Source organism: Neocloeon triangulifer, unplaced genomic scaffold (genome assembly GCF_031216515.1).
Source record: "Neocloeon triangulifer isolate White Clay Creek 2 clone unplaced genomic scaffold, ASM3121651v1 ptg000002l, whole genome shotgun sequence".
In the NCBI taxonomy this organism is placed as follows: domain Eukaryota; kingdom Metazoa; phylum Arthropoda; class Insecta; order Ephemeroptera; family Baetidae; genus Neocloeon; species Neocloeon triangulifer.
In genome coordinates this window covers 9,333,164-9,355,046 of record NW_026775545.1, presented here as the reverse complement: position 1 = coordinate 9,355,046, position 21,883 = coordinate 9,333,164, and the positions used below count along the sequence as shown (strand labels likewise).

Below are 21,883 nucleotides of genomic sequence, written 5' to 3'. Positions count from 1 at the left end.
GTTTTAAATTAGTTCAGTTTTTTAATCCTGATGAATAATTAATAATACAAATAATTAAATTAATGTTATAAAACAAATGATATGAATTTGATAAATTCTTACATTTGATTATTATTTAAAAAAAAAATAGTCCTATTTTTTTCCTGAATATATGACAAATATTTTTTTGTAGATATTAATATTTTGTATATAAACATAATTTTTTTCTTGTTACATTCAATAAAAAATATTTTTATAACAACTGCTTTTAAAGATAAATCGTTAACCGTGCGTTACCCCTGAGTTGGCCGCTACTTTTCTAATCCTCAAATGAGGGCTTATTATACGCCAAAGACGCGCATCCCCTCGCTCGGCGCTTTTTTTACAGCACGCAGCACAACGCAGACAAACCGCTCTCCGACGTATATAAGTACGATGAGGCGAAGGGAAATTTAAAAACTTTTGCAAACATCACGAAAAGCCATTTATCATCGTCACTCGGCTATTTTTTGACAGCGCACAATTTTCCCCGCGCCACCCTGTTCTCTGCCGCGAGCGCGATTAAAAAAGCAGCGCCCTCCCTTTTTCCCTTCACGCAATTTCCATGCGCCCTTGGCCGCTGCACGAATGCCGGAAAATTCCATTCGTGAGAGTTACAGGGTTGAAAAAATAATAATAAACGCAAAACAATAGGACGATTTTTAATTCCGAATTTGCGGATTGTCACCGGTCTGGCTGCTTCAGCGTTTGGGAATTGAAAATCGACGCTGCACGGGGATGAAATGTATTAAGGGGTTTGATGATTGGGCCGAGCGAGGCTGCTGTTTCGTATTAGAATTGCCGGCGGGCGCGATATTTGCAATTCCAGCAAGCCGCAGAGCAGACCGCACATTTGCACTGCTCCCTTGGGATCGCCGGCGAGCAACAGGAGGCCCATAAACAGAGCCACCCCTGCACACACACACACACACACATTCATATACAAGCGCAGACGGCGCACATACTCACAAGTGCAATCTATGTGTCGCGACGGTGAAATCTCAACCGAGAATCTCAAAGATGCATAACTCACGGCGGCGGACGAATAAAAATGAAAGGGCTGCAAAAGTCCCAGGCTTTTTTTACTTTTTAAATGTGTGCGTTGAGGAATGCATAATAAGATTTTTTTATAAAATCATCACTATTGGACAAATAAATTGCAAATTATTACATTCATTCCTAAATTTGCTCCAACAATTTCTTCACTTATCAAATGCAATAGTGACAATTATATCAATTACACAATTTTATTCTTTAATTTCAGGATATTTTGATCCACGAGATCAACATGCAAGGATTTTCTGTAATATTAATTTTGACAAACGTTCTTTTATTTATTCATTTCGATAATAGTCAATTTTAATTTGATTAAAATTAATTAAATCCAATCAGTCAGTATCAGTGATGACAGTGAGCTATTAAATTGTAATTTCAATGTGTAGGAGGACATGGTGGACGCTAGAACAATTTATATTTTTACCATTGCATTATTTAAAATATTGATGCACAATATGTTTATGAAATTAGAATAATTTCTTTAAAATCAACAATTTTTCAGTGACTTGTCAAACAAATTTATAATTTAATATATAAATTCAAATAAAATGCTATTTAAATAATAATAATGTAATAACTCAATTAGAAAAAGTTTAAATAAAAGTAGTTATATAAATTTAAATTTAAAATTAACTGCCTTTTATGATTTTTAAATCACTTCAGCATGGTGAAATAAAATTATTGCTCTGGCTGGAACGCGAGGGTTCAGCGCACTCATCCTACTGCGTATGCAACCGGTTCGTCTCTCGCGTTCAGCAGGAAGTAGACCCCACATAAAACTTGGTAATGGAATGATATCGATTCGCTCGACGCCTCTCGCCGCAAAGGAATAATAATTCTCTCGCCCAACCCTAACAGTCCTCGGAGAGAGGGGAACTTTGATTTTGAACTCTGCCAGCAAAATGAAAAGAAAAAAATGAAGCAATAAATGTAAAATTTCTGCTGTATACATTTGATGCAATCAATTAAATAGAGAAAAGAGAACAAACAAGCCGAGAGAGTGAATCGTTCGCAGCGAGAGAGTGATTGCGGCCGGCACAACGTCCATTTGAGGTGAAATAAAACAATTGGGGTGCGGGGAGAGCGTGGAAAAGCAGCCGGGGCTTGCTTTTCCACCACTGCCTCTGGAATAAGTGCGCGCTCGAGAGGCAGAGCGCGCAATAATTCACAGCACTTAACCCCAACAGCAGACGCATTAAGAAAAGAGGCAGGCGACAATTAGACGAGAACAAGCCCATTAAGATTTGCGCCCTCAGATAAAACTTGCCGGGCCCACTCAGCGACTCGGAATCTGCGGCTGTTTATTTGTCCCCGAAAGATTTTCCTCCCTAACCAAATTAAACGAGCTCCAACTTTCTCACATACCTCTCTGGGAAAAGTTGGTTTTCCGCCTGCACCGCGCCGAGAGATGTTTGCACGACTCAAGACCGAACGAAACTGACCCATGCAAATGTGTTTTTACTTGATAATGCAGCCGGTACGGTACGCGGCCTTGGCTGGGCGCTCAACAAAAGTCTCTTTATTTTTGTTTGACTCTGACCGATTTGACGCGCCGCCGAGAACAATCGTCAGCTGCGAGTAGAGGGTGGCTTCGCTCGAGGCCTTGGATTTGACGCAGCAAATCCATCAAAGTGCAGCGGTCAAAGCAAAAGGTGCACAGGAGCATAAATCACCGATTGGTAAAATTCGACTTTGGTGGTCTGCACTTTTTCATTGCTCGGAGATAATTAAGTAATACTTAAATTAAACTATTATATTTTATATCCTCAAAAAATATAAGAAAATCCAGATCTATACTTAATACCAAAAATGTTAATTATTTTTTATTAAGTTAATTAATTAATTTAATAATTATGCAATTTTAGATTCAGGTTGATGTTATCTATATAATATTGATAAATAATAGAATTCACAATAACCATTTCGCTGATTTTTATAAACAAAATTTTTTTTAGAATTAATAAGAAGATTTAGCTTTATTTACCAGGTTTTTTCTTCTTTTTTTAAAAAAAAATGTCTGAATGTATTTAAATATTGCCAAATAATGTTGACAATTTTTTTCCATACATTAATTTTTGGAGAAGAAGTTATTTTAAGAGACCTCTCTTGTGCTATTCTGCGCGGCTACTTCGCTCTGCCCTTTTTTCTAAACCATCCCTGCTTCTTTTGCGCTCACCCCGCTTATATCTTATGCACTCTCACGAACGTTCTTGCCGGCCTCCCGTGAAAAGAATAAAAGCTGACCTTTCCAGAAAGGAAGTTAAAAATAGCCTGTCCGGCAATGTTTGCCCTTATTATGTAAGAGAATGCAAGTGAGTATTCTCGGGAAGCGCGCGGCGCACAATGAGATGCTCGGCAACAAAGAAAGGCACAGCGAGAGCGACCTTTTCATGTTCTTCTTTCTTATCCTCAAGAGTGCCAAAAATAAAATTCAGGAAACAAAAAACGAAACCCTCTTTAGGGCACGCATGTGCTTCTATACGCTTTTTTGTTCGCGATTCGTTACGTTTTTTCCTCAAAAGAGACGCGGTGTTCTATTTTTAGAAGGCAAATTGAATAAGGCTCACTGACCTCTAGCATATTAATATTTAAATAATGAGGAGCTCATATTGCTCAAATATTAAGAACAAAGTTAATGGATTATCACTATTGAGCCCCAATTTGCTATTCAATCTACTTGTTTCATATTCATATCATCAATAAATTTAAATATAAATATCTGAACCGCGTTGGTCTCGTAAAAGTAGATTAATTGTCAAATTTTAATTCATTTGGCATTCTTGGAAATATTTATAGATTTCGTCTATGAAATAACCTTTATTAATTTAGCATGCAATATGTTTTATAAACTAGTGTTGACGATACAAAAATTATTTGAAATTAAATAAATAAACTATCGATCCTTATAATATTTAAAATTATGAATTTTTTTATAATATAGACTTAAATTCAAACTATTAAACAATAAATTACTATCATATAATTGAATTAAAAACTTACCAAACTGACTCCTCATCCAAGGGTAGAGGGGACTGGGCAGGTTGGCCGAGGAGTTGTTGGTCTGCTGTTGCGGGGGTGTGTGTTGCTGCGGGGGGTGCTGGAGCTGATTGTTGTGTTGCGGCTGGTGCACCTGGTGAGGGATCTGCTGGGGCGGCGGTGCGACATTGTTGTACTGCACCATGTGTCCCTGCTGAGCCATGTGGTGCTGGCCCATGTGCTGGGGGTGCATGGCCGGCGGGCTCTCGGGGGGCATTTGCTGGGTCACGACCGCGTTGGCCTGCAGTTTGCAGCTTGAGTACTGCACGGGGGTGGTTTGCTGGGGCATGTGCGCCCCTCCCATGGTGGGCGAGTTGGGCCGGTAGCCGCCCGTGTTGTCCACCATGAGTCCGGCAGCCCCGTTTTGGGCCGTCTGGCCCGTCTGGGTGCCGTAGTACCCCGCCGCCCTGATGTCCAGCCGGTCGTAGGGCGGAAAGCGGGGGTAGGGCATGCCCGGGGGCGGCTGACCCGCCGCCGGAGGGCCTCCATAGTGGTGGGGGATGCCCTGCCGGAGGCTCGGGTCACACGAGGGGTCAGAGTTGACCTGTGCCCCCTGGTGAGCGGCCGCCGCGTAGTGGTCGGGGGTGCCGTTGCGAAGGTCGGGGATGTACGAGTTTGCAAAGTAGGAACTCATCCTAGATGGCACCACTAGTCACTAGAACTACTGCGTTCGAAACAACACTGGCGAGTGTGTCCAAAGAGTTGAGAATTAATTGTCTCTCAGTCGGGGTCAGTCACTGCGGGTCAGTGCCAATGGCCTTCTGGATGCTCAACACTGCTGCTGCTGCGCCCAGATGAGGCATCTGATCCTGAAAAACAAAAGTTTTCAATTAATTATTTGCGAAAAATTAGTTTTCTTTAGCTTTTTTTAGAATGTATACCAATTTTTGTCCCTTTTATAAATAGCAACATTTTGCTTCCGACTTGTGTAAGTTCACGAATGAGACTGATCTCTGGAGGAAAAAGTACAAATGGCACCTTTGCTGATCAGTCTGTTTACTCAAATAATAAAAATTTCGCCCCACCCTTGATGCACGGACAATTTTTCAAATCAGTCTTTGCATTATTGGCGTTATTGTCACATATTGTGGCTGCCGGACAGACGTTTACTCAACGCCTTAAAACGTGTTGCATAACAAATTGCACCTTTCTAGTGGCACAATGGCCTCTTTTGTGCGCCAGTCTTTTGGCATGAGTGCAACAGGAAATGTGCGTGGAATTCGCTGTTTGAAAAATTATAAAGCGATTCAAACCGCGCTTTTTCGGATCAAATCCGCTTGCTGCAACACAGAATAATCCCCCTAATTGTGTAAATACCGAGGGGGCACGACCAGAATCAATGGAGGCGTTGATTTGATCGACAAAAGAAAGATATTTTCAAATGAAAAAAAAATCCGTTCGGCATAAACAAGCAAAAACTTGTGTTGAACAATGGGTACATGGAATTTATTTATTTTCCCAGCAGCAAATGCAGAGAGTTGCAACATTCAAACGGCTTATTCATATTATTTAAATGTATGGAGGCTGGTAATTTTCCCTGGACAATGCATTCAGCGTTTATATTTAAACAGTCGGAGCTACAGCCTCCGGCGGCACTTAATTTGCAATCATTAAACGGCGGATAATCGGCGTTATTATTCCACTGGGCGAGTCAATACGGCGATATAATTTATTGCGGCAATACATGTGAACTCGAATTAGCATTTTTCTCCAGAAGTAGAAGGTGAGACTAAACACAATTCCTTAGCATTTTTCTCTGGTGTGATATTATTTCAGATCGTTTAATTGTGTGAAAGAAATAAAATTGCGGCATGATTTATTTAATTTGATCTCCTGCCGATGGAGAAAATAATGACATAAATAATAACAGCACGCCGCCGACAAGGATGCCGATAATTATCGGTCATGCGCTACATTGAGCAACTCTGTTGCATTTTGCTCTTACAGAGTTTAAATTAAACATAAACACCGGTCTGCCGACACCAGTTATTTTTTTTTATCTTTTATTAATAAACGCTTCTAATGCACTTTTTTGCATTCACGAGAGATAAATAAAAAGCCCACAATGTAGCGGCGCGCGGAATATGTAAAAGCTTTGCTTGCCAGCGAGGTCAGACTTGATTGCATGAAGGAAATTTCTTCTCACTGCATAAAGCAGTAAATTAATACTCCAGTAAATGACTCTCAATTACTTAAATTAGTGTGCAACAAAATTATACTCGTTTACCCTGATTCGTTAACTGGGAGGAAGGATATTTCTACTGCGAGTTCAATTTATTTTCAATTATAAATTGCTAATGTTATAAAATAATAGTTAAAAAAGTCAATAAATTAAAATTATATATATAATTTTTTAAAAAAAAATGCATATGCTACAAAAAATAAAAATAAATGTTAGTATTTTATTTCAACTCAGAATTGCTAAATAATAAAAATATGAAGATAAATTGGAAATATTAATGCTTGTTTTTGTTACAAATTTTAAATTTTAAATTGAGAAAATTTTAAACTGTCAGGCGCTTTGTGCCTATATAGTGAATGATGTATTCGTTTTTTTCGTTTTTGATAAAATAAACAGATTTTGAACCCTTTCGACCCGCCTGACCTACCTCAATTGGAAACACACAGGCCGTGCCATTCAGAGACGCGGCATTTAGATTGATGAATTATGTTAATGAGGGCCATAAAGTGATGGCGAGAGTCAATAAAAAGCGCACCATTATGCCATTACAAGGGGCCATTAAATTTTACTGCCACTACACACACAATCAGCGCCCATTCATCGGCGTATTTCCACCATCAGCACAAACAGACCTGTTGTTTCTGCAGCACCATCAATGAGCCGACTGTCGACGCCTTCGTCTTCAACTTATTCCAGCAGTGGACTAAACTTGCTCTTTTCGGGACCCTTTCCTTATCAGAGCCACAGGAAGACATCATTACCAACAAGGTGCCATGTGTGCCCATCAAGGTGGCAAATGAGCCATCAAAAAAGCTCTTTCTTTGACTGACAGCCTCCCAAATGTGTGAAACAGCCACAGTCTTTTCAAGCTTTCGACCGACTGTCTGTTATATAAAGTTATCTCGCGGATTTGTGGCCCACAAATTAATACGCTTTCTCTTATCTTCAATTGTTAATTCAAGATCAATTCCAGACGAATTACCAGCCAGATTAAAAGAGTTAAGCATCAAAAGATAATGTTTTACACGCTTGTCTCATTATCATTGACGTCATTGCGAAAACTACTAACCGCGGCCTTTTCCGAATAACTTTTTCTTGGGCTCATTCATAAAATTCCTTTTTATTTTGTGCCACTTCAACCAATTATATTATTTATTTTGTGCTCGATGAAATACAAAAACGTTTGCTTGATGAGAGTATTTTTTTTATGTAGTATATTTTTTGCCGCATTTGAATATTTTAATAATAGAAACAACAAGTTAAACCAACAATGGCATTCCATCTTTTATCTCTCCGGCGCTAATCACATTGTTCGCATGCACGTTCAGGAGGTGTCACGTGATATGTGAGTGGAGTACATGTGCGCGGTATATTTATTTTCTGCCACAGGATATACGCACCCCTGACTTCCACAACTGCACACAGCTTGCTCTCTATAGGAATAAAAATAAATGAAAAATGTGCACACGTCTCAGTGCTCTTCCTCGAGCAGCTCATTGGAATTTCATAATGAGAACAAATTTAATTAATCACCTCACGTTTTAGATTGGATCAAAAAAGTATAGAGAAACGTCCAGGGGTCAACGAATGCGCATTTTCAAATAACAAGTTTCATTCATTCAGAAGAGAGAGCAAAAAATATCTGCCGCGCTGTTTTTTTTTTTTTTTATCACCTCACGGCCTGGGGCAAAATTTTCTCCTGTTCAAGGACGTGGCCGAGAATAAAAGGTCTGTTTACGCGATTTGTGGTGATGTAACAGAAAATAATAGACAACAAAACCGCTCAAAGAAAAGAAGCAAGACCCAACTTTCTAATTTCCCTGCAACACCCTCGGACCGGTCAGATACCTTTTAACTCTGGTGGGTGAAACATCGCAGAGTGAATGTGCTGTTTATTTGCGTCAAAATTTGTATAAAATTTACTTGAAATTTTAATTTCATAAGGATTAAAAATCGAGGTGAGTGTTTTAAATTATAATTCTGTACCAATACACTTAAAAAAATTGAGTCACTTTATTTTCGAGCTCGTACAGACTTGTTAAGTCTTGGAAGTTTAAAAATTATTTATTTAAGTGGTAAGGATATTTAAGAGGATAGAGTGATTTTATTATTTACACGGCATGGAACCGCTGGTAGAGCTGCAACATAGGCAACCCTCGCTACACAGATATTCGGCAGGTTGCCTGCCACATAGAAATAAAGGCTCTCCTGATAACAATCTAAAAAGTTCATTTGAAAATTAATATATGAACATACTTTTAAATGAGTTTAATTTTAGCAAAGAGAAAAATTTCATATAATTTATCGATCACAGGAAAATTCCTAGCTCGGCGTGCGTCAAAATTGGCGCGAAAACTGCCCAAGTTAGCGTCGGAAGTGCTGCAGTTTGACGCGAATAGCAAACGAGCCGAAGGTCTTTCCGAACCAAAAAGGTGACTTTGGTCTCGATGCACGTCTGTGTCGTGATTTTATTTCCATCCGAGGACGTGCACGATGGTGTGAAGTTGGCAAAACGAGCCGTAAATCACCGTCTAAACCGCAAGACATCTGTAGTTTAAAGAGGAGAGCTTGAAACAGTTGTGGCTGCACCCTGTAGGTAGAGCCATAATGCAGACTCATGATTTACGGCCGCACCTCCAACTTTATTCACTTAGAATTAAAGCCAGCCACTTCATCCACCACTTGCAGGCGCAAATTGAAGTTTATTGAAAAAAGCTCGCCGCTCAATTTATGGCTCTTTTGCGACTGCGATCATCGACGGCGCGGTATCATTCGGGAACTATTGATTGAATAGAAATTTATTACCCACAAAGTCAAACGTTTGTCATCAGGCAAAGCAGTTTAAGAAAAAAATTGATTTGAACAATGAAATTAATGATTACAATTAATAAGTAATTTTCAAATGATTTCAAATTTTGGTCAGAAAGAAATTGTTTTTGCAAATATTTTTGATATCTATTTTATTGTGATAAAACAAAAAAATGTTTAAAAATCACAGTTCTAATTTAATTTTACCGATCAAATTGACATCAAATAATTATCTCTAATCTGACTTGATTTAACTCAAAATCTATTTTGGTTTTCAACAGACCGTTAACTGTTCCGTGGACTAACTGCAACTTTAATTAATTGGTCCGGAGACCATTAATCTGTCACTCGATCAATTTGACCGAGATATTGGCGCGCTGAGAGTTGTGTGTATATTAATGGAGTCGTCCTTCGCGGTGTTTACATTTTATCTGGTGTCCAACAATAAACACGCCATCAATATGCAGCCTGCCGTGGTGGCATATCAGACACACACATACTATGCGCTCTCTCACTCTCTGTTGTGTTATTGTAATAGAGCCATTTAATTCTACGGCGCTGTGCACCAGTAGCAAAAGCGGCTCCACAGGTCTTGCTTGTTCGCGGGGCAACAATAAATGCAAAGAAATAGAGGAAGAGCCGCGCAGTTTCTCGGCTCCTGGCGTTATTACGCCAGAAATAAATATATTCCTGCGCCTATACATGGAACCATGCTACAAGAGGTGGTGGCGGCGGATTCACTTGTTACTCTTATTATTATCGCATCTCGGCGCTCATTTAATATGGCACTCACACACGCTCTCGCGGCAGCAACCACCACGTGCACCAGCCACTAATTTATGGTCGTTTAAAAGGTCTCACTTGAGCGAAACGGGCAATGATAAATTATTTTACAAGCTAAATGAAAAAATAAACTAAAAAAAATAACACACGCGTATTATTAATACAAGTTTTTTTTTTATTTCTTTATTGCAATTGTAATCATTTAAAATTTAGCTCTTAATATATTTAAAAACTAAAAAAATAAAATTTTAAAAATTTTTACTTGGAATTCATTTTCATTACTTACTTAAATTTTAATACTTAAATTATTATATCAAAGTTTAAAAAAATTATAATTAGAAATACCAAATTCTTAAGAATATAAATACAAAGAACCCTTACTAAGAAATTGTGAATTATTAAATAATACTCATTTGGTTGTCATTTTGTAGCCTAATCTATGATAGGATGTGAATAATTTCATTTTTAATTTTAAAATTATTGTTCAGTAAAACTGATCCAGTGTGCAACATACTTTTGGAAATGATGATGCAAAATAAAATTATATCCATGGTGCGATCATTTGACCACCCTGATTAATGGCTGTTTGAATCAACAATTTCGCCGCTGTTATCTGCTGCCTGGTGATTGCTAAACAATCTCGGCCCGGGTTGAATTATGGCCCGTGGTGTCGCATATCATCAATGTGCGCTTTTCATTTCACCCATTCAGCACTAAACACATCAGCGCGCCGCAACAACCAAGCAGCGCTGCGACGCTGTTCGGCTGTGTTCGCACGTGATTAATGAAGCTCGATTTTGATTATCCTCAGCATGTTCACTCTCGATTTGGAAATGCTCATTTGGAACCCCCGCTAGCCACAAATCTCCGGTCACTCTGTGTGTGAGTTTGAATTTGACCTATGACACTGATTGTGAAAATTTGCAGATTTGTCATTTTTCTCGTACATTTTAATTTACAAAATTAGTAACGATATTAGTCTCTCAGAAATAAAATTAGTACTTTAATAATACTAATTAAAAAAGGATATTTTTGTCTAATGATGGTCGATCAAGAGGTGTGTATAGAGAACAAAACTAGCGATCCACTATATGGGGAGGAATTTTTGTACCTAAAGCAAAACTTGGCCGGTCCGTCAGTAGAGTGCGTTGCGAGATATGGCCTGTCAAACAAGTTGCATATAAGTCAGGGGCCCTCCAAGGGGATGTTCCTGTTCACAAGTAGCGCCTGTCACTGCCGCAAAATATTGATTTCTTATTCCTTGGAGCACCGCTCAAGCTCCCAACGCTCGCTTTCAGACCAGAATAGCCACGAGCATTTGCAGCAAAATATTTTGAAGAACAAAAATGAAAGTTTTATATTTAATTAAATCTGAATATCAGTTTCAATTATTTTCTAAATTTAATTTATTTTTAGCTTTTGCAATTTTATTATAATTCGGTAGCGAATATTTAGTTTTGGCGATGCAAGTAAATATTTGACAGTGAATATTATTTGAGAGTGAGCCGAGGGCCGATAATGATGGAAACAGTTGTAAACAGGGCGCGGGGGGAGAGGAATGCTCCGTGCCATATAATGGGGGTTATGCAGCATCCATGATGATAATCTTTGTTTACAAGCAGCATGGCGGAGGGTCTAACATAATTTTGGCGCTTTCCACAAGGTTTTCTACATTTTCAGGTACAATTTTTGGGGCACTTTGAACTTTAATATAATATTCAGTCACTAAACTATTTTCCCCCGCCAATTAAAATTTTCTCCGGTATTAACAGGCCAATTTATTGGTTATAATTTGGAATTGTATTTAACAATACGATTTAAATCTGTCCTTTCTTCCTTTGCTGAAAGGAAAATAATTTTTCATTTTCAGAGGAAAAAAATGCATAGACAATCATTTCTCTCATATACTTGGCGCTGAATAAAATGTCAGTTGGGGTAATTTTTGATTTATTAAATTTTTCTATCATATTTTATTTGATAAGCACTACACTAAGGACTTAATAGAAAAAGTATGCAATGATTGTTTAAAAGAATTTTACATTTTTCTTTTAAATATTTTAAAAAATTTTTGAAAATAATTTAAAACATTATTCTGTGATATTATTTACTAACATAATCAATTTTTGTTCATATTTAGAATTTGATATTATTTATAAAGATCAATTCTAATATTTGGCTCAGTAATTGGTAATTTAAAAGATATAATTATAAAACATATGAAATATCTTAATTTATAGGTTTGCGAGAAGTATTTATAAATTACTTTATTTACAGCTGGCCAAAAAATGATTTCTTGTACCCATGAATAATCCACTCTCTATTGATACAACGGAGGAGCAAATCCGTCGGTAAACTTGTAAAAATTAATCATATATCGGTTAATATTAAATAAAAACCTTTCATATTTATGACTAAATGTTGATTTTAAAACTTTAAAACATAAGTAAATTCCATTTATAAAATTTCACAATTAATATTTAATTAAAAAACTAGTTGAAAGCAAAATCAATTTGTGTTCCGCGCAGCGCTGAAATGTGCTCGTGATGGGCGTGCAGAGCGGTGACGGCCAGTGGCTGATCTATTGCCGGCAGGCGGGGCCCGAGCGCTCTCGCTGAAAATGGCCTCATCGCCATTACGTGCCCCGGTCAACCGACGCCAACCCATTTTTCGCCACTTTTTTCGCCACTAAGACTTAGTTACGGGATGTTTTTGGTGGGATTAGCTCTGGTGACAATCTACCGAACTCATAGCAGAAGATTTTTGAAATTTTGAACCGGATGGTGCGAGAAAAATTAAACTAAATGAGTCAAACGAGTGCAAGCATATTTATGCCAGTTTCGATCATGTCTGAGTTGAGTTTTCCGGGAAATGGAGCAAAGTTGTGCATTAATTTATGCTTTTGTACAGGTAATTTTAATTTATATAATGTTGTAAATGCATAGAAATAGAAAAATTAATATTAGGAAATTTATAAAAGATGAAATTTCTTAAACAAATTTTTTTTTTATCAATTCTGGCCGTAACTTCTAACGTAAGTTGGATTTACTAAATTAATTTAAAATTTCACATATGCTTTTAGGTAAAATTAGAATTATAAAGATAAAATTATTCTTGTGCAGTTTGAGGTTTCCTTTTTCTTTCAGCACCACAGTTTTATCACTTAATTGGTTACAAACATTATTTGCACTTTATCAAATTTCAAAATCAGCCGGGGCTGCAGGCGAAAAAGCATTTCAGCCGTTCAAACTGAGGTGAATGCCTCTTCCAGCTGAAACAGCTGGTCACCAAAATATGGGTCATTATGTATATAAAGTTGCTTTGCAGCCTCTCTTGGCCGCCACAAAAGCTGTTTCCAAGGTTAGGCCATAAATTTCAATCCCCGCCTTTTACATTTGTAGCGCACAAGAGAGCACGTATATTCGCCGGCGCGCTGCTCGCCTGCCTTATAAATAATTTTTCGTATCGGCCGTGCTTATCGAAAAATGCTTAATTTAATTGCGCCGCCGGTTGCAGATTAATTAACGCAGCAAAGTCCACCGGCGTCAATTGGCTCGACCGAGCAGAATATAAAAAAGCAAAAGGGTTAGCGCGGTACTTGCAATATAAATGTGGTGGCATGAGAGAGAATTAAAAAGAAAGATGCTCCTCTCGAATTAATCTTGCGCTCTCGGTACCTACGACTTATTCTCTTAATGTGGCGTTAACTCGTTTCAATTTAAATTTAGGTTATATGGTGAGAGAGCAGAAGTCTCTTGCGTGCTCGCCGCTAATGAAATGTGTTGCTCGGTGTTTTTGAGTCTGAATTAGATTCCAATTTTAGATCACCCAAGTTGCACAAGAATTCCATTAAAAAATTTGAAATAATATGTTCACAAATTTTTACTCAGTCAAGATAAATAAATAAATTTAAAGAAACAAATTTATATAAAAAGTGTTTGAGACTTACAAATCGTAAAAACGTTTTTCATATAATTTATAAATTTCTGATTTTTATGATCTCTACCTTTGTTTGGCAATGAGAAGACTTTTTTGAAATGCGTTGGTCTCACACAAGCTCGTCTTAAACTGAGCTTTATTTTTGGCTCTGTTTCATCTCTCCACCCCTTGAAATCCCCTGCCGAAAAAAATAGTCACCAAGAATTCGGGCTGAGCCAGTGTCATTGTCAGTCATCGCGGCGCTACTTTTTGTGCATGGTCCACCGACCGAATCTCTCTCATTCAGCGCCTTTACTAGAAAAGTTAGGCAAGGGGAGCATCGGCTAAAAATGCCCGAAATATTCCAGGAATGTCGCCTCTTTTTTATATTGTTGATATAAATTACCCCGGCTGCATACTAAACTAAAAAATCCGCCTGCTGATGCTGTGGGCTGCTGTGCTTGGTGTGTATGTGACCGTTGTTGCCAAATTGAAAACAACTTTCCATTGCAAATAATCCTGGCTCGGCGGCTATAAATTAAGCAGACGAGAGAGACCGACTCGCTGTGCTCTCTGCTCTCTCAGCACACAATGTAGTAATACTATTGCATGGCAGTAAAAACGACAGACCGGGACAGAGACCGCACCACGTGGAAACTTATAAAGTCGTGAAATAAAATGTCAAGAAGATATGCGAACATTAAATTTGGAATAAATTTTCAAATGGGATCCAATTTTACTGCTATGCTGCGAAGAAATAAAAAAATAAGCCTGGGAAAAATTAATATGCAGATTAAATGGGTATTTAGTTTGAACGGATGATGATATAAAAAAAATGGAAAATAATGTTAGTAATTTTTTCATCAATCCAAAATTTATTAATGATTATAAGTTGTACTTATAGATATGCAACAAATTTTCCATTTAAAATTCTACCAAATAAAAAAAATCTCAATCATAAAAGCAATTTAATAATTTTGATGTTAATTTTTATAAGAAACATTTATTAAACAGAAACTTGAATAAATCTTATTGTAAACAATGGGAGGCCCCACGAGCCATAACTTTTATTAAAAAAAAGTTTTTGATCAGCCAGCGTAAATAAAACGCGAGCAATTTGAGAAGGAAAAGAAATTACTTGAGAGAAGAAAGAGAGGGTGCCGCCGCGCTGTGTGTTTTCATTGAGAGAGCACTCGAAGAGCTCTCATGTTTGGATTTAATTAGATTTTCCAATTACTGTGTTGATTGTGCAGGCAATAAGATTAATGACTCTTTCTCGGTGACGTGGGAGGGGCCGCGTGTTTTGTTATTTAAAAAAGAAGAAAGGCAGGAAGAAAAAGAGAGGCGGCCATCATGCTGATGATGGGGTGGCTCTGCTGCCGCATACAATGGCCAGAGCATGCAGCTGCACTCTCAATTGAACCGTACTTGCACCGGCCAAACAGCAACGGGCTCCCCCACATATCATTTCAGCCGGCCTGTTTTCATTTCAACCCCCTGGTGGAAAAAACAACTTTCCGCGACTTCTGTGCCTTGTTCGGCCATGCAATGCGAACCGGCCGGGGTACGTTTTTTTTCATCCGCGAATTTCGCCTCTAATGAAGCGTGTTTGCGACACAAAAGGATTGTGATGACACGCGCGCGGGCTGCATTGACGCACTTTCGATTTCGGGCTGATTTATGGCGGCCCCGTCGATTTCGAAATGCACTAGGATTCGTTCCGATTGCGACGCGTGTGCAGATAATGAAATTAAAATTATTAAAATGAGCTTTGCGCACACATTATTTATTGTTTGCATCATGGCATGACACAAAATCGGTCAGAGTTCAGTTGTGTTGCTTTTAAATCCGTTTCTATTTAGCATCACAAATTATAATTTTTTTCCTTTTCTTTTTATTCAATTTTCATAAATCACAATAAACTACTTCTTCTTGAATATAACGTCATCTGTAACCCACATTTAATTTAATTTGGTTTCATTGATAGTATACTGGTGAAAATATTATTTTAAATAAATTTAAATTGTACAGAATTATCAACAAAATTTGTACTTGCACACGAAAAAGTTCAAAATTGACCATTAATTTTGAGAGTTCAATTAAAAGTAATCTATGAGTAAAAAAATCTTGGATTATATCGGTGACGGAGTTTAACGTTAGCACAGATCAAATTGGGTTATAATCGATCTTGAATATATAGTTTTTTTTAATTTTATTTTTGTAAAAGAAAAACTTAAATAGAACAATTTTATAAAATTAAAATAGAAAATTTTATATTAATTTAATAATATACATTTGAACTATTAAATTTAAATATTAAATTAACCTTTATTACATAAAAATAAAACAAAATCCAAAACTATCTTTACTGTTATCTGCAGTTATATTGTTTAACATTATTAGATAAATATTATTATAAAACTGATTTACTCTTAACATATTTGAAAATTCAAATACATTTTAGAGAAAATATTGAAGTTTAGTTCATGTTTTTTTTTATACAGGCTTTAAAATTGCAGGTTGCCAATCATAATTTGAAAAGAATATTATCGCATTTGCTTTGCAATGAAAGCACCATAGCCGCACTTAATCCCCTTGCGCTTGTCACGCAGCAAAAATTGCGTCATTGAAAATCCATAATGCATCAGAACAAAAGGGCTGGAAGTGGTTGCGAGGGCGCGGGGGTTGATTTGCATTTGGCGCCGGACGGCACTTTGCATTTTGCCGGTGGCCTGCGTCGCTCGCTTTTCAAAGCTGCTGTACCGCTGCTGGGCCTGTTTTCACTTGCGCTCTCCGCCCTTTTGCTCTTATTATTCGTCTCTCTTGTGTTTTTTTTTACACAAAAAAAGTCTCTCTCTCTCATGCCGGCGTGCCCCGCTGGTGCTCTTTTTCCCATGCATACTCTAATTGTTGACACTCTTCAGGCTGATCTTTTGTTTTGCACTTTTTTAAACGTCAGACGCCGGCCATAAATTTTATTAAAAAACACCACCAGAGATGAAACAAAAAAGCGGGGGACAAGTTTGGAGGAAAAAGAGCAGTGGAGAGCTATCCGCCGCTCTGCGTATATGTATGTATTTTATACATACCCACCCAGCAGCATGTTATGTGCCGCCGCCGCTGGGCAGGCATGTATTTTTGTTGCTCTCTGCGAAACGTGCGGTTTCCTATACGCGCCAAAGTTGCCGCTGCCGGACTTTCCTTTAACCTCAGCAGTGAAAAGGGCTTTGATGCCGGATTTCTATTGCTTTTATTGGTGGAAATTCTGGTGGTTCGCACCGCATGCACCCACAGAGCTCTATACTAAATAAATAGCCCAACAGAGAATGCAACAAAATTATAAAAAAAAAAAATGCAACTAAAAATAAATTAAAAAAAAATCATTCATTTCTTGATACTTGTAGCCGTTTGAATTATTGGCAAAATTGTTTTTATTGTTATCCTTTAAGGGCAAAATTAAAGTTTTATTTAAAAAAATCTCTTTTTTGTTGTTATTTGTATGGGAATTTGTGCAGAAATTATGAGAAATTAATGAGATTATTTTACCGTTGGCCAGTTTTCACATTGAGCTAGGTTTTAAACTTGTCGTGCCACTGTTCCTCTGCTTTTTACTTTATTTTCATGCATGCAACACACATCACAAGAGAGAGAGAGAGAGAGAAAGAGAGTAGGAGTGCTGTTGGCTCTAATGCCCGAGACTGCTGCCGCTCGCTGTACCGCCGAGCTTTACTTACGGATTATTTCAACATGATGTATCAGAATTAAAGTAGCTGCTGTGATGTGTGTTGGATAAAAAGCGCCGAGCAGTGGCGTTTTAATTTATTATGTCGTCAAAATGTGTGTTTGAATTTCATTTAGAATATAACCCTTTTGCCAAGCAGCAGCAGAGCAGCGGCGCAGAAATTGTGTGCGAGAGAGAGAAAGAGCGAAAGGACGAGCAGGCTGGGTTGCGAGCGTGCGTCTTTTTATCCAATTAAAAAGTTGCGACAGTCAGCAGATATTTCAGCGTGGAATGAAATTATTTCAATTAAAAGATGCGATGGAGCACCGGACCAGCCCCGTCTCTCAAACAGCACACAAGAGGGATAAAAATCTTGAGAGGAAAGGGGAGTTGTTTTCTGACTCGGTGGAAACTTTTTTGTTTTTAAAAAGATAAAACTAATTTTATTTCGATTTAAAATTTACAATTAAGTTTTTTAACTGTTATATTTTTGGTAAAGTTAGATTATTTTGACCTCAAAATTATTTTATAAAAAGGGGGCTTCCTAAAAAAAAAAAAAAAAAAAAAAAAAAAAATAAGGTGGAATTTGTATTTATATAATTTTTTTATTGAATACTATGCAAACAGAAATTTCTACTAATGCATAAAACGGTCACTTTTTCCCTTCAAATTGAATTTATTTTATTTATTAGCAAAATTGCTAATCTATTTATGTTATTATTATATATATTTTTTTTTTAATTCCACCATTCATATTTTTAAATTGAAAAATATTGTGATATTTTAATTTCTAGATTGCCAGTTTGAAATTTAAATTTTTGGCTCATCCCAGAGCGCACTTTTGCGTGGCAACCAGGGCAATATAATTATAGAAATGAGCGGTCTTGTTTTCTGTTCGCTGTGGCGCCAGGATTGGCTCTTCGAGTGCTGCGATATTATGCCCTCTTATATAGTTAGCAGTGCCGTTGTTGTCGCTATGCATACTAGCTGCAAATTTCACAATCATGACTTTCTGTTGGTCGGCCGTCGCGCGTTTTACTGTGAGTAGCATGCAGATAAATATACAACGTTTGTAGCCAGCAAGCGAGTAGTACTGCTCTATATGTGCAGCTAAAACACGGTCTGTCATCGCAACAGAGCTCTCGCAGTGCCCGCGATATTTATATATGCATTACCTACTCTACGTACAAACGTACATCCAGCTCTGTTCAACCCCAACACTCGCTTTTGCAAAGCTGCTGCCGCGCCGCGCTGCTTTTTGCGTCGGTGGAAAAAATCACACTCGACGAGAGAATTTCGACGCAAATATGAATATGGGGTGAGCGGAGCCCATATTTTATATTTTTCCAGCCGGGGACAGACCAGAGACACATACATACAGAGGGAAAATTCCGAGTCGCGCAGTGAGCGGAAAAGTGGAAAAAGCAATCTCTGAATTTTCGTGCGCCGTGTTTTGTTCAAATAATTTGACAGCTGGAAATGAAGGGAGATTGCGACCGACTGAAATAATACGCAGAGACGCGGAGGGGCGTTTCGCCGGCTTTGGTCCCCAGGCCGGTTTCCGCAACCGGACCGGAAGTTGATTTTGATGGCGCTCCCCAACTTCGCCACTAGTTTTTAAATTTGACGTACAACTTTTTGTGAAGCAGGGTTGCATTCATCGGATATTTGCATTTAAATTTCCTTCCAAGAAGTTTTAGTTTATATAATTCAATATATTTATTATAAGAATAAAAAAAATATACATTTCCTCCAAATGATTCTAAATCACGAAGAATATTTTTAATCATTTGTTAAAGTTAAAATGTGCTGCAGATTCTTATTTTCTTTACGAGAACGGTATTTAAAAAAAAATAACAATTTAAAAAGTTGTAAAAGTATTTGAATTTTTTCATTAATATTTTAATAAATAAAATGCTTAAAAATAACAATTATATAAATATAAAAAAAATTAAAAAAAAATATTTTGCCTAAATTATGAGACATTATATAATAGACTGTTGTTTTAATGCACATAAATTTTACATAATTAACTTTTTTTTATATAACTGAACCAATAATAGTTGTTAAAAATCTCACCTTTTGAAACGGTTCCATTTTATCCAAACAATCCCTGTCCTCTAATAATTCAAATGCAACTCCCAGTGTAGATTTAGAACAACTGGAGTCTGTGTTTCCAGTTGCAGGTCAACTGTGCATGGATGATGCATCTGCCGCACTGTATGGGCGTTTGGACTGTGCGCAGCACGCAACTCGTCCTGCATACACCACCGGCAAAGGTCGTCCGTCGACTGATACGATTCGAATAGAAATTTCATCCGATACGCGTTCAGCACAATGAGCTAGTTTAAAAAATGATGCTCATCATCTGAATACCACCCCTTGAATTCAGGCTGCTCTCTGTCCCCCTGACAGGCGGCAGTCGCATAATTCTTCCCAAGCACACCCCCAGTCAGTCAGTCTCTTTTATCAAACAGCGAGACCCTCGCACCATGGCTGCATTTTTCTCAATGGCGAGTTTTTTATCGAAAATATTTCCCAACAGAGCGGGACGTTCAAATTGAATTCGTATCTCGTTTCCTCTCTCGCTCCAAATGCAAACTCGATCGCCTTTGTCGAGGTACATAGGTGAGAAATTAGAAGGGGTGCAAAAAAATTAACGGCGGAATGATGATCGGCCCCTCTAGCTTTGCTCTAACAAAATCCATTTTTTCCTCGTCTGTTTCCAATTTGCTCTATTCCGAGTGGCGCGCGCGATTCTTTTCCGCCCTACGAAAAGGAAAAGGGGCTTTTTATTTATGTTTATCTTGCCGGCCTTTCTCTCTGCACGGTTGAATGAAAGTGCTGCAGTTTCTCAAAAATATATACAGCAGAATTATGGTCAGTCGAGATAAGATGAAACTAACCAGAAGCGCCCCTGAAATTTTCGGAGAGGGAGGAATAGAGCGGCTACATTTGAGATAGAGAAAATGTACCAAATGAGCCAAAGATTTTTTTAAATAGAATTTTATTCATTTTATTTAACAATTGTTAAAGACTTGAGAGCTTGATCCAAATAAATATCGTCTTTAGTCACCGTGTATATTTTTTTAAGCCCCATCAATTCTTTTAGCCAGACGACGAAAACAAAAAGTCACGTCGGCGGGCAAACAATTGGCAATATTTTCCAAAGGGAAAAATAAGTCGAAAAACTAGGCCAATTGAATCCACCCTGCGTGAATAACGCGCCCTGTCAATATAAATTTGTCTGCCGCCGCTCGCGCACAATTACTTTTCTCTTGGGCTCTTCTCTCTCGAGACGAGGTTTTGTTTTATTGCCTTTCTGCTCTCTTCGCTGTTTGTTTGTTTTTCGCAGAGACAAAATTCTTGGCATATGCCGCACAGCACCATGATCCAGTTCGCCGACGCAAAGCCGTTTAATCAATTAATCTCCGTAAATCAAAGTCAACACACACTGGATTGAAATTTCTCTCTTGAGAAACAACACAAATAAAATTCTGTGCATTTTTGGAAATTCCCCGTTTGGAAATAAATCATTAGGGATTTCGTCAAGGAGCACTTACAGAATACTTAGGGTCCGGCTTTCGGTTAGTTTTCTTTCATGGGTGGCGAGCACCCTTTAAGAGCCATTTTTCCGACGCCCCTGCAGCCATCCGAGAGGGATATATTTCTTTGTGTTGTTTAGCAAACTGCTGCGGAGCGAAAGAATCGGCCGATAAATCAGCAGCCCTTGTAGCTCGATCGTCGTCGAATTAATTCCGCATACGTGGTTTTAATTGAAAGTTGGGTCTGCGCAGTAGGAAATTTATTTACGTGGGTGCAGAGTTAGGAGCCACCCCCGTAATAAAGTGTCACTTGCACGGAGTCTGCCTTTGTCTTTTGTTTTGGCGTCTCTGTTCGTTTTATACTAGGCCAAATGCATTAGACAGATTACAACGCGTCGTCGACGCCGGGGCAAAAAAATATGGCCGCCCTGCGTCTCGCACTAATTAAATTTATACACACACAGCACGCGGATGAAAAGTCACAGCCACTTTGGCGTCCACCGGGGAAAACGTTCGCTGCCACTGGGAAATATAATGCAGCGGCAAAAGTTTCGTCCCTGCGAGTTCACCGACCTGAGTATGGACTGAAAATAGGGGATGACGAGAGAGAGAGAGCGAGCGTGACCAATTGTGTTTTTTATAGAAGAAGCGCCCGAGAAGCACTTGAGACCTGACTTTTTTCATAAGCAGCAGTTGGAGAAATCTCTGACGTAAAACGTAAAGTCAAACACAATGACACAAGGAACAAACAATTGAGTCACTAAAAAGTGAAAACTTTTCAGGTTGAAATATGCTCTCGGCCGTTTGACCTGCTGAGAG

General features: G+C 38.1%; 1 protein-coding gene across 12 annotated transcripts in view; it reads right to left on the bottom strand.

The window, feature by feature from the left end:
* LOC132205142 (homeotic protein antennapedia-like) overlaps window positions 1-21,883 on the bottom strand; it is a 110,565-nt gene that overhangs the window by 4,613 nt on the left and 84,069 nt on the right. For all 12 annotated transcript variants that reach the window (XM_059634040.1, XM_059634041.1, XM_059634030.1 and 9 more), the window contains one exon: window positions 4,075-4,919. In XM_059634040.1, the coding sequence (XP_059490023.1) occupies window positions 4,075-4,744 (670 nt within the window). In that variant the 5' untranslated portion in view covers window positions 4,745-4,919. The remainder of the gene's footprint in view (window positions 1-4,074; window positions 4,920-21,883) is intronic.